Source organism: Pseudopipra pipra, chromosome 1, assembly GCF_036250125.1.
Source record: "Pseudopipra pipra isolate bDixPip1 chromosome 1, bDixPip1.hap1, whole genome shotgun sequence".
Lineage (NCBI taxonomy): Eukaryota > Metazoa > Chordata > Aves > Passeriformes > Pipridae > Pseudopipra > Pseudopipra pipra.
Genome location: NC_087549.1, coordinates 34,727,403 through 34,740,280, shown reverse-complemented (window position 1 = coordinate 34,740,280; position 12,878 = coordinate 34,727,403). Strand labels below are relative to the sequence as shown.

The 12,878-nt window shown below is 39.1% G+C and overlaps 1 protein-coding gene and 1 long non-coding RNA gene across 3 annotated transcripts in view; one reads left to right on the top strand and one right to left on the bottom strand.

Annotated features, from left to right (window-relative positions):
* Positions 1–1,326: 1,326 nt before the first annotated feature.
* Positions 1,327–12,878, bottom strand: part of CPA6 (carboxypeptidase A6) — an 80,987-nt gene continuing 69,435 nt past the window's right edge. For both annotated transcript variants that reach the window (XM_064651393.1, XM_064651398.1), the window contains 3 exons: positions 9,096–9,298; positions 3,992–4,076; positions 1,327–2,734 (listed from right to left, as the gene is read on the bottom strand). In XM_064651393.1, coding sequence (XP_064507463.1) covers positions 2,547–2,734; positions 3,992–4,076; positions 9,096–9,298 — 476 coding nt within the window. In that variant the 3' untranslated portion in view covers positions 1,327–2,546. The remainder of the gene's footprint in view (positions 2,735–3,991; positions 4,077–9,095; positions 9,299–12,878) is intronic.
* On the top strand, positions 5,334–7,500 carry LOC135412646 (uncharacterized). The gene is made up of 2 exons (XR_010429823.1): positions 5,334–5,479; positions 7,299–7,500. It is a non-coding gene; the product is annotated as an uncharacterized LOC135412646 (long non-coding RNA).

Sequence of the window (12,878 nt, the reverse complement as noted above, 5' to 3'; positions counted from 1 at the left end):
GCTGTGATTTCATATCCAAATAGCTGATTTCCATTAGTTTTTTCCTTAGGGTAACCTACTCCATTGCTGATAAATTGTCTAACAGTTTTTTAATTCAGAAAATAGGGTTTGTTCTTTCTTAGTGACTGCCTTTCCATCAGCTTTAATGACCCTGAAATTAAAGGGCTAAGAGACTGTCTACACATGTATTCAGCTGTGGGGCACTAAATAACCCTGCACAGGTTTTCAAAAATCAGGTCAGATTTTTCAGTTGCACATCATACATAGTATTCAGGTGGAGTCCATCCAGATACTAGCATGTAGCTTTGTTCATGGACTGATTTTGATATTAAGTACTTCTAAATGTCAAAGCTTTATACATAAATCTAGGAATACTTACAGTTCTCTCCAAGTTCCTCTCCAAGAAGGTAAACTAGATCTACAGTGTTTGGTTCTTTTGGTAACTAAAAGATGTGTTTGGTTGGTTGGTTTTTTGTTTCCCTTTCTTGCTCCAAGATTTCAATTACTTTTCATTACCACTGGAGTTGTAATGGTATAAAGATGAAACTGAAATGTTTCATATGATGAACTATTGAACTACAAGCAGGAATCAAACTACCACATCAGAATCTGTTTTCTCCATGGTTGTACTGTAGTAATTCAAAGGTAAATTTTCCTCATGCTGATTAGACATTCATCATGCATTCTGTCCTTCATTTCAGTCTCTTATGTTGTCGTAGCAGTTCAGTCTTGTCACCTAAATCCAGAATAACTCATAACAATTGGTGCTAATAATTAATTTACACCCCTATCAAGGCCATTGGTCAAGAATCTGTACATAGCAAAAGACAGTTATTGCTGTCTTCAAAATATTAAATGATTATGGTCATAAGCAATTGGAAATTACTAATGGATAGATATTTTGAGAGCTACTGTCCCCTAGGTTTTTAATAAACCAGAATAGAAACTTGAATTACTCAAACCAGAAAGAACTAAAAAAACCTGAACGAGCTTTCAGAAATCCTGTTTAAAATAAATACATTTATTAACAAAGTGTTAGACAAATAGAATGAAATTCTGTCATTGTTTCTGACTGATTGCCTTTTGTAATAGGCAAAAGAGTATGCAAAAACAATGGTGTGCTTAATTAAATACAGTGCTCCCTAGACTTATAAAGATTGCCCATTTGCTAAGTTCAAGTATTTATTTAGAGAGGATGTAGGTTTTTTAAAATACCATATCTTTAGTGTCAGGAATGTTTCACAGATAGGTAAAATTGTTACATCCTTGAACTATAGCTTTAACACTTAAATGAAATATGAAGAATACTTCAAAAGTCTTTGATGATTTTGTTAACAAACATGTTTTATTTAACATGTAATGTTATAAGATTAAACTCAAAATTAATAAAGTAAAATATATGCTTTTCCAGATATAATAAGATTTAAAAAATAGTATTTTAAAAGTACCAAAACCCCCTCAACATGTTATTTTCTCTGTGTTTTCATTATTGTTCTTTCAAACATGGTGCTTATTCACTGTGTTTGAGCTGTAAGGCTTCTGCCTTCATCTCTGGCTTACTTAAAAATCTATTAAGAATTTATTAATTCCTTTAAAACATGCAAAAAAAAATAAAACTTCCAAGAGTAAAAGCCACATAGCCATGGAGCTGCAGAACTTACTGCAAGAATACTGATAAATAAAACATCAGTTATCATCAGTTAATTACAGTTTAAGGCTAAATCCTTGGCTGGTGGAAATTGCTGCAATCATTGACTACAGTAGAGCCTGTATGCACCAGCTGACTGCCAGCTTCCAAGTTCCAAGTCATGGCAAGTTGCTTTGTCTCTCCATAAAGCAGAGTATTGTATATCTCAATAATATTCCATTATAATTCTTACACATTGCTAGGAAAGTTACGTTTTCAAAGACGATATATTGATTTTGAGTCCCAATATATACATGTGAAAATAGGTTTCTCTGAACAGTTAAAGGAAACCCTGGGTCAAATTATTGCATAAAATGAAAAAAAATCACAAAAGTGCATACATGTATGTATGTACGTATACATGCAGAAGAGAGCCATATTGCCACTTGCAGCTACCACTATATGGCATTTACTGCTGTGGACACAGGCCTGTGTTGGGTCACAGAGTACATTCACATGAATGTAAACTTTACCCCTTGATTCGAGAGATTCCACTATGAGATGTCTTCCTATTAGGGAAAGGAGTAAGGCTAGGGCCTGCCTGGAAGTGGAACTTTATTTCAGGCATCTCTATGTGGAACAGGACTTGCCCCACTGAAGTTGCAAAATTAAAGCTTTATTGCAAAAAGAAGAAACTATTTACATCATGCTGGTAGCTAAGTTAGTATGTCAACTTTATGGACTTCTGTAGAGCAGATATTAAATGATTTTTTTCCATTTCCCACCAAGTAAATCTGGTAGAAACAATACCATGTTTCCCACCAGCTTCATGAATTTTGAAGTGGCCAAGCTTAGAATGGCAACTGAATGCACTGAAGGCATCAGCACTGCGAATAAAATGTTCACTTCAAGCTCCCTCTCAATGACATTTCTTCAGCAAGTGAAGAGTTATATTTTTAACTGCAAGCATGGTCTCTGTGCAGGTTGGTTTGATCAACGTCTCAGGAAGTAAAAATCCAAAATGGCCAGTGTCACGCAGCTCAAATGCAAATGCGTAGGGGATGCCATTTTTGTAGGCCCAGTCCATAGAGCTGCCAGAACTCACATCTGAAAGAGGAAATTCAGAGAAAATTTTAAAAAATGTTAAATTCAGGTCATGTTGAAAGCACCAGAAGGTTCATGTGGCATTTTGTCTCCGGGACTCAGTGAATATACTTGCAACTCAAACTGTTGCTTGCTCCGATCCTGAACACCCTTTCGAGAAGGGCATGGGCACCCAGCACCTGGTGAAAGGTGCTCAGCATGATATGGATTAGACCCTTGATTTTCATAAGAAAAATATTATAACTGACTGTTTTGTGTAAGACTGTTCCTGTCCTCATCTGAGTGCAGACTAAAGCTTTCCTTCCACAATGATCTCCCAGCTGAACTGGAGTTCTGTGTGCAATTCCTTTTCAGGGAGAAGAGGAACAGTTGATAAAGTAATCTAACTTCTTCTTTTAAAGTGCTTTTAAAATTATTTTCATTTTTCTTATATTCTCACCATTTCCTCACAGCATGAGAGCATTTGCATAGGTGGTGTCTAATATTAACAAACCTTCCCGAGGAAGTGTGCTGCTTATGCTTTCATTGTCTCCCTAAGTTGATTACCCAAGACACATATTTATATAAAGATCCATCTCTCACGTGGCCTGCTGTAGTCTATGCAATTCTGGCATTAATTCACACTGCTTTTCCTTTAACATAGGACTGACTGCACTGTAATGAGCACAACAAGATGATCATGCTGTGAGATGGAGGCCCACAATAAGTGGAACTGTAGCCAAAACACAGCAACAGCAGAGGAGATGCAGGAAGTTGCTTGTGAAAAATCTTAAGCTTTTCACTTTTTCAGTATCTGTTATCACTATCCACAGCATGCAGGCCTCATAGTTTCAGTAAAGAAAAAAAAAAGTGTCTTGTTGAAACCTGTTGAACTTCTTTTTCTCTTACCTGTCAACAGAGAGCTTGACTGACAAATGCTGTTACAATTTAGTAGCGCATTTGCAGATAATGATATGCTTTCTAAGACCTTAATTTATCTTTCTTTTTTCAAAAATATGGTTTTATATGTTATGAATATTTACTGGCTTTTGCCTCTCATATGCATTGCAGTTTAATCTCTTTTATTGCATCAGTTGAGTTAATCTTACTGCAATCAACTGACTGAATCAGCTGCAAAACTTCATCTTCCGCCTTCCTCACAACCCAAAACTGGGTCAAAGTTCACTTTAAACAGTGTTTGCTTTCTTTGTTGTAATAAGGGTATTCTCCTTCTTACCACAGGAAGGTCAAAGTCACAAAATCTGCCAGAGGAAAACTTACACAAAGTGCTAGAAGCAGGACCGTATCTGTATCTTATACCATAGGCTGACTGAAGAGCGTTAACAGCATTATAGGCTGCTGATTCCTGGGAAGGAGGAGAAAAACAAATACATAAATTAGACTTTAAATTAAATAGCGTAATGGGATTGGAATCTGAGTCAATGGATCACTGTCTTCCGGTGCAATGCTGTGTTAAATGAGACTGTGGCAGCTAACTTAAAATTACTGTAAAGGATAATTTATTTTTTTTTTTACTGACAGCAGTTCCCTGAAAATCCTGGTTTGATATTTTCATGGCATAAAGAAGCTCACTGCACTGTGAATGACCAGACATTAAATACTTTTAATTTTAAGTTGTATATATCAATTTAGTGATAAGATGAATTTAGGCAACATGTGAAACCATGAGATGAAATAATCTCTTTTTTATGCAGTTTAAAAGCCATGCATGCATCTTCTGTGCCTGCACTTCCCAGTCCACTAAACCTTGTCACTGCTGGGCTTGTGAAGGGGAAATGATGTCTTGTTGGCATTCCACAGTGAGCAGAGTGGGAAGAAGGAAAGAGGCAAATTCCAGGTGAATGTTCTCTGCTGGTCTTTCTCATGCTGGGCTGCATGATGCAGTCTTGCATTTGTGCACTAATGCACAAATGTGATTTCAGTACTGTATGGGGAAAATCAGCACCTGCATTTCAACAGCTGTGTGGATGCAGTCTGTTTAGGAGGTTCACAGCATCCTGTGCAACTGGGTGCAGAAGGCCTGGCCTATAGCAAATTCTAAGGGTCACACAAGGATACTGCACCCAAACATAGAGAAGGGATGCACAACAGAAAAATGAATATTATCATCCCAAAGAAAAGAATGTACAGTGGAGGCTGGGCAAACACAGAACCATCTCCCTATAGAGAACAGGAAATTATCATCTTAGGAGCTAGAAACAGCTGGACTTTGAATCACTGGGTAAAGCTATAATGGTTATTTTAGTTGTTTTACTTCCGTGAACTAAAGAGCTGCAAGTCTGTGTTTATGCAAATCTTCAGGAACTCAGTCCTTACCTTGTTATTCATCAGGCTCTAGATGAATGCACTGGGGAAGTGTTACGCTATACTTGCCTTTCTGTTTATGTTTTCCTTAACCTTTCACTTGTTTGCCTTTCTCAGGAGTTGGGATTCTGACTTAATCCTTGGTCTGACCCATGCAGGTATTCCTGCTGTGGGTCTTTGTCTGAGTAGAGAAGCCAGGAAAAACTGCTTTAAAAATGTCATTCCAGAAACAAAAATAAATCACTTACTGATCTGCAGATGGGGCTTTGGAGAGTTTATTTTACACTCTTAGCAAGTGGAAGAGCACTTTTTTACTCCATTATAAAAATTTGTTAAGCACAACCAGATTTTTTGTTTGTTTGTTTCTGAGCAGAGGGATGATAGTGCTGGAGACTGACATTTTCAGCTTGGCCTCTTGCCACCTCCACGAGACAGTATATGGAGGTAAGGACCATTGAACTCAATGCTTCTGGGAACTCAGCTGGACTGGGATGTGGCCACCAGCTGGTGTGAGGGGTGACCTCTGACTCACCGTAACACCAAAGATGAGGAGGTGGGAAGGGGCTCTGTCCTGTGGTGGAAGGGGTAAGTGCTATCACTTGGCACTCTTCCTCCAGATGCCTTGACTTCTGAGTTGTGATATGCAAGACCCATGATGGGGTTGGAGGTGTTGGGACCTGTTGAGACCTGTTGGGGCAGTGGCCGTGGGGCTGCGCAGGGCCCCAGGGAGAGGGGAGCTCCAGATGCAGCCTGGGGCTGTTGTCTCCTACCTGCACTGAAGTCCCAAGTACCAGGCTCAGTTGCTCAACCAAAATTTGCAAGCAGCTGTGCTTACCATGCCAGGGTTGTGGTGTGGTCAGGCTGACACAGGCCTGAAAACAGGCCTGATGCCAAGGAAGCAGGAGACAGGGCTCAGCTGAGAGGGGTGGAGAGCAAAGCCCTGGTAAATATGCCGTGGCAAGGAGAACATAGCCACAGACAAGAAGGCACCCTGGGCATAATTTACACACTGTACAGCAATGAGATAACAGAAGCAAGTCCTGTTGAAATCTTTCAAAGAAATAGTTTGGCGACGCCTGTTTAAAATCAGCACAATGGTACTGGGTTCTGTGCAGAGGCAGCAACTGTCTGGAGGTCAGGCCAGGAGCATCCCAAGTCCAAGTCCAAGTCCACCACTTAGGCAGGTGTCCCTGGGCACTGTCGAGTTGAAGCTCTTAGCCTTGAGGGGTGCAGCTTGCTTCCACTGTTGGAGCTATGTGCCCAAAGAGACAATTCTCTACCACATCATACTGTACAGGTTGGATCCTGAATAAATCCAGGCAACCAGTATTTGAACACTCTCAAGGAGAAAATGCCACATAAAATTACCAAATTTTTACAAAGACATACACAAACTCAGTCATGCCATGTAAGTTCACTGCAAACACTAAGGCAAATGACTATACAGGAAGAAAAAGGATGAAAAGCAGGTGAAAATTAAAAGTCTTGAGATAGATATATGTTTCTGCTGGTTTTTTTCAATCTGAAAGATTACTTTTATTTTAAGTATTTTAAAAGAACAGATCTCAGGAGAATGTTAATAAGAGAGTTGTGCCTAAATTAGAGCAGAATATGCATGTTGTGATCAGTACACAGCTCTCCAGTTTCAAAGCAGCTCTGAATAACTGAGCACTTTAATCGAAACGGTAACTGACAGCTCACTAAAATGATCCGGCCCAGACAGAAACATCCTTTCTACTGCTCAGAATTAATTGTGTCCCCTTGCTAGCACCAAATGTTATTTATCTGCTATGCATGTGGGGTCCTACAGTTCTCTACTGTACACAGTCCATGTAGGCAAACAACTTTTGTTCTATCAGCTTCAGGAAACAGAGATCCATTGCTTTCTAACTCACTGTAATTTCCAAGAGAAACGGAGAATCTGAAACCTCACCCTAAGTCACCGTTTTAGAGACTTCAAGTATTAAAAACTATTCATTTAGGAGCTACCAGGTGATGGAGAGTTTGGTTGTAGGCAAATATTAAACCACACAAATAAATAAGCAACTATATTCCATTAATTTTCACTGTGATCCCCATAACGAGCTTTATAAATTACAGGAAATTACTTCAGTTTCTTTTTCCAATCTCCTTGTTCTTTTTGACCCACCTCAATAAAAAGAAGTACAAGGTCCAAATACTGGCAAAATATTTAGAATTGGGATTTGGCTTCCATTTGTCCAGGGCTGTTGTTTAAAACAAGTGTCTCTCTTCGTTCCTTTAGGTCTGTGCTTCACACTCTCCAGTAAGGAGCTTGATCCAAGGCCTCACAAACCTTAGGAACACCTATTAAACATCAAAAACTGGGATCCTTTAGTCTAAAAGCTACGGATGGAAAGATAGATTGTGTGTGTGCTACGGGGCAGTTACTTCCTGTCTCAGAATGGAAACATCCCTTGAGCAACAAAAACTGTATTGCAGATACACTGGTGTGTGTTCTCTTTTAGGCATTCCTTCTCCTTACAATGAATTTGCTGTCTGTAGTGTCTGCTATTGCCTTACATTGCTCTGGATATCTTCATAAGATACCCAATAATTATATACTTGCAGAGGAGATGCTGGTTCTTCCTAACACCATGTCTTTACTACCTTCTCTCTTGTCTGTTCCGAAAAAAATATTCTTGCATCTGCTGTCTTCAAAGGAATTAGATTCTGTTGTTTTAAATTGTCAGTCTACGTTTTTTTTGGTAAGTAAGTCATCAATTCACTTGGGGAACTCCTTTCTCAATGTTACTCCCCAAAAGAGGGTGGAGAAGGTAGAATAAAAAGAAGATTCATGACTTTATTCACAGTCGATACAGGGCTGGGTGGTCAGTCCCCACAAGTCTCATATTTTTAGCTCCTTTGGCTGCTTAGTTAACTTCTAACCTGCTCTGTTCCACAGGAATGATGTCAGACAGAAGAATGTTTAGTAGCTGCTGACATTAAGTGTCTCGACAGAAATAAACCTACAAGGAGAGTTTAGCTTGTGGAGTGCTGGCTGCTCAGCCTCCTGAGAGAACAGCCAACTGAAACTTCAGTGAAGCTCCAGGGACTGACAGCATCATTTATTCTGCATAGGATAAATCTAAGGTGCAGTTAAGCTCCTTTGGAGAAAACTAGCTTAAACTAGCAAGTTAAAAGTCACTGCAACTTGCAGCTTTCAAGGTAAAAATGGAAGATGTATGGAAAATGTAATTTTACTGGGGACTGAGGGTGACAGAAAGAGGATTGCAACTGGTTGATGCAGTGTGGGTCTGTGAGCAGGAGCAAACAGAAAGCAAAGCTTAGCCAGATTTCCCTAAGAGAATAAGCCATAAGGAAGGTTTTATGAACAGGAGGATGGCTAAAACAGACCTCAGACTGCAAGCAGAGGGAATAGTTCTGCATTTGGATGAGCATGAAATACATGAAATGTATGTATCTAAATCAATACACTTACATCAGAAAATGTATTCTTATTACTTTATTCTTCTAATATACAGAAGCCTCTGATGTTAATTAACTGCTTGTCTTAAACAGTTAAAAGCACTGTGTCTAAGCAGAATGATACATAATGCAATTGAAGCTTTACTTTTGGTGAAATCAAAAGATTTCTCCTTGAACTGATAAATGTAAACAATTTCAATTTTTTTTTGTTCATAACATTGAAGATGATCTACTGTATGATCCTAGTGTTTCAGTTCTGAGCATGAAGAGACAGAATTTCAGCTACATGCTCAAGGACTTGACTACATAATTCCCATTACAGTTAATTAAATAAAATGATAATAATTATAATTAAAACCTAGGGATTTATCCTATAAAGTAATTTAAAGGGACTGATGGATGGAAAGCACTATACCATTTTAATCAAATTACCATGGACTCATGGTGAGTGAAGGTTATATAACCAGAAATGCGATTGCAGGCAAATCCAGAATAAATACTTCTCAATGTTAAATATATGCAAAGTATTGAAGAAACAAGTTTCCTCTCAAAACAAAACATACAACATATATTATATAAGGGAGCATATTCTCCCAAGTTTTAATGTACTTACCACACAGCTGAAGTTTGGAATGGTTTCATACTTGTAAGAGTAAGGGTACAGCAGCATCTGTGCATATGCATGGAAGGACAAGTAGGCTTTTATTTGTTTCCGATGTTTGCGGAGGAAATGAGCAACAGCCTTTACTTCAGGCTCAGACTCAGGAAAGGGACCACAGTACGTGTCATCACATGGGTGAAATGAAGCACCTTCATCTAGAGATTGAAAGAGAAAGTTGATGGTGAACGATCACAGAGAATTTCCAAGGATCAGCTTCTGGCTCAACCTTTTTTGGCCCCCATGAAAAAACATGAAAAGCAATAAACACATTGCTTTCTTGTGACTGATGAGTTTGAGTCAGTGGGACCTCAGTACAGCAATCTGCTTGTTCATCTAGTAGACACAACGAGTTTCCAATTGGCCAACTACAGGCGATTCTCCCAAGAGGATATATTTCAAACCCAACAGAAAAAGGAGAGCCTGACATCATTGTCCTTTCTTCCCTGGCTTTCTATATCAGTAGCCCTTTTTATGACAGCATTCCCTTATTAAAACTATTGATAGGTCTCAGTTGGTCTGTTTGAAATCAGAGAGCTATACCTCTTTATTAATCACTGCCAAGACAAATCTAGCCTTTAAGAGCATTTTAATGTACTGGTTACTACAGTGGTGGTTACAATGGTAGGTACATAACCTCAACAGGTGTTACCTTAGAGACTGGTTTAAAACATGAGAATAGTTCCTGACGACTATTTTCACCCTTGCAAACCTTGTGGGGGAAAAAAATGTCAAGCCACATGAGATGATCACTCAGTTAGTTAAAATAGAAATCATCTCAGTTTGTACAGGGCCTGAATTTCCTTCAAGTCTGGGGCAGGAGTTCAGTTTTGAGGATATCTTTCACTACATCAGCCTGCTCAGGTGGCAGCAAGCTGCAAGAGAGTAGCCTACCTGTAATATCCCATGAGGTACTGAAAGATGAAACTTAGAAAAGGGGATGTGGTGGTGGCTCCTTTATCATTTAGCAATTCTGTATCTAAGCCATCATCTCATTTACAGCTTAGGGCTTGGGCCTGAAAGAACAATATTTATGCAAATCCACTCCTCTCCTGAATGCTGTGATTTCAAAATACCATGTTTTACACTGACCTGCAGAATAATAATAATTTGTTTGAGAACTTCCTGGTGCCATTAGAGACTTACAAAAGCAATGTTTTATTTGTACAGTAAGTACTGCCATCTTCAATTAATAAGAAAAGAGCAGTGTGTGAGAAGACATAAAGATATCAACTAAACCAGGGTTATGCAATCAACATAATGCCAAAATTAAAAAGTAGAAGAATTTCATGCTGCAGTTTCATTTTAAGATGAAAATTGAGGCTACCATTCAGTGGCCACAGGTGGGGATTTCAAAAGGTATTAGTGCTTGGATTGCAGTGGATATGGAAAGGTTATATAGAGGGCAGATGGTATCTTCCATGTAGAACAGATGGCCACCAAGTCATCCAAATCTCAAGAGCACTCTGCCTCAATTTCTTGTCAGATAATATAGCTAAAGGAGAGCTATTTAACAGACCCTCCAGAGCCTTTGCTTTTTTTTATGGATACTTCATCTCCTGTAACAGTGTATACCAAATCATGGAAATGAATATCACTGTTAATAAACAGTGGAATCCTACAAGCTAAGGGTAAAATGACCCAATGGAAAAATATGACTCAGTTTAGTGACTTTCAGTGAAGAAAAAACTTTCTAAACTTTCCAGCCCATTATTGTAAGCCATTTGAAATCCCAGCTGTAGTTAATGCTTTACCTTAAGAGAAGCTGGCTGTAGTAAAGAAAGAGGGTTTCAATGGTAGCCTTGGATAATGTAAGGATATACTCAGTTTTCATACTGAAAGTTCTTTCAAAGTAACTCAAGAAGGAAAAAAATTGATACAGTATGTAGCAACTCCTGTGAAATTTCTGAGTTACAATCATGAGAAGCAAATGGAATTGTGTAAAATGTTACCATGCTGCCTTATTTTTGTACCTGATAGCATACCAGGGGAGCAGGTATCCTTCAACATCCATCATGAGATCCAGCAAACAAAGGAAATGTGTGCTGAGACTGATAAAACCAATCCTTTGATACAGAAAGAAGACTGAGATGATGGATGAGCTGGAGCATGATTCTCAAACTTCCTTGCAGCCACTTCTGCCAGTATGGGGTACTGTTTTCAGTGAGCACTGTGGTGCACGGGAAATTGGGGTGCTCTGGAAATTTTAACTCCCATTGCTGCTCTCACAGGGATTTGGATGCAACCCCTTTAACTGGATTTGCCCTATGACACAATTTAGTTCTAAGTACCTCATTATTTGTTTTAAAGTTGATATTTATTTCATTATCATTAAGCCATTGTGCTGGTTGTTGCACATACATACGTATTGCAAGGAGCATTCCCTGAGTTTTTGCTGTCAGTATTCACATGGATCTGTGCGCAATTTCTGTGCACTATTTTGGGTACAAGGGTGCTGCAATGTGAAATCTAGCACAATCAGTGATATGACTTTTTTCTTGGTCCCTAGAGAATACAGAAGTGATATCACAAAGTTTACATCAAAGTCCTACACTAGCAGGGAAGAGGAAAGCAGACAGGATGCTGTGATATCTGTACTGACTAGCTCCCTGCTGCTAGCTTGCAGCAGCTTTGCTGGGGCTGGATTCTGCCACAACACACCTGCCTGGAAGCCCCACAGTGAAGTTCAAGCCTGTCTGCAAACTGAAGTGTGACTGAACTGAATGAAAAGGTTTTCACAAGCACATGCAGTTTTAAATGTTAAACACACCATGATTATGCAAGCTTCAAAGTGTGATATGATCCAGATTCTTCTCTGACTCATTTAGTGTCCAGGACCTTCTGAGCACCAGTCAGCCCAGTTCATGAAAGAGCTCTTTATTCTCCAGCAAAATAGAGAATCAGACAGAGTTTGGGTTCCAGAGAGGGAAGCAGAGCATGTGCATGATGAGCAACCTTGAAAGAATTTTTATTTTTTAAACTCGGGGTGAGGACCTGTCTTTCATGTTCAGTGCAGGGGAGAAATGCAACAAGAAGGGGATTACAACACACAAGGCGTGTGGGTATTATGACAGTTTCACTCAGGCTAGAAAAAATAGTTTTTTAAATGAAAACTAAGCAATTATTTTTAGGACTGAGTAAAAATGTGCTCTAATACAGTGGCTAGGGAGCAGGAAAAGGGAGGAGCAGAGAGATGTGAACCCAAGAAAGATTAATTAGGACTAGAAAGAAAATGCACTGAGTATTAATGTTGCACTGATAGGTACCTAAAATATGCGTCCAAAGACTTCATAAAAGAACTGATCATTCCAACTACGCCAGTGGCTATCTTCTGAACAGTAAATGTATGTTCCCAAAATACCTGCAGTTGTGACTTATGCACTTGAATAAATGATGATAGCAGTGATGCAGGATTGGTTCATTTTTACATTATTTTTGCAGCATAAAATTGCATTAAAGATTGTGATAGAGGCCCTGGGACTCAGCTAACATAGGCTTTCTGTAACTACTTCTGTGTCAGTCCTCTCCTTACAGCAAGTAGAGTTGAAAAAATTCGGAAGCATATTTCACAGGTCCATACTGTACTGAAAGTATGCTTCTGTTCACACTCCCTGCATTTGTAAACTTCCCAGGCAGATTATTCACACTCACTTTTATCCCTACAATTCTCAAAGCTCTACTTGAAGAATCCAGTCATTGCAAGCCAGACCGCACGGTGCTCACTCCTACTGCAAGTAA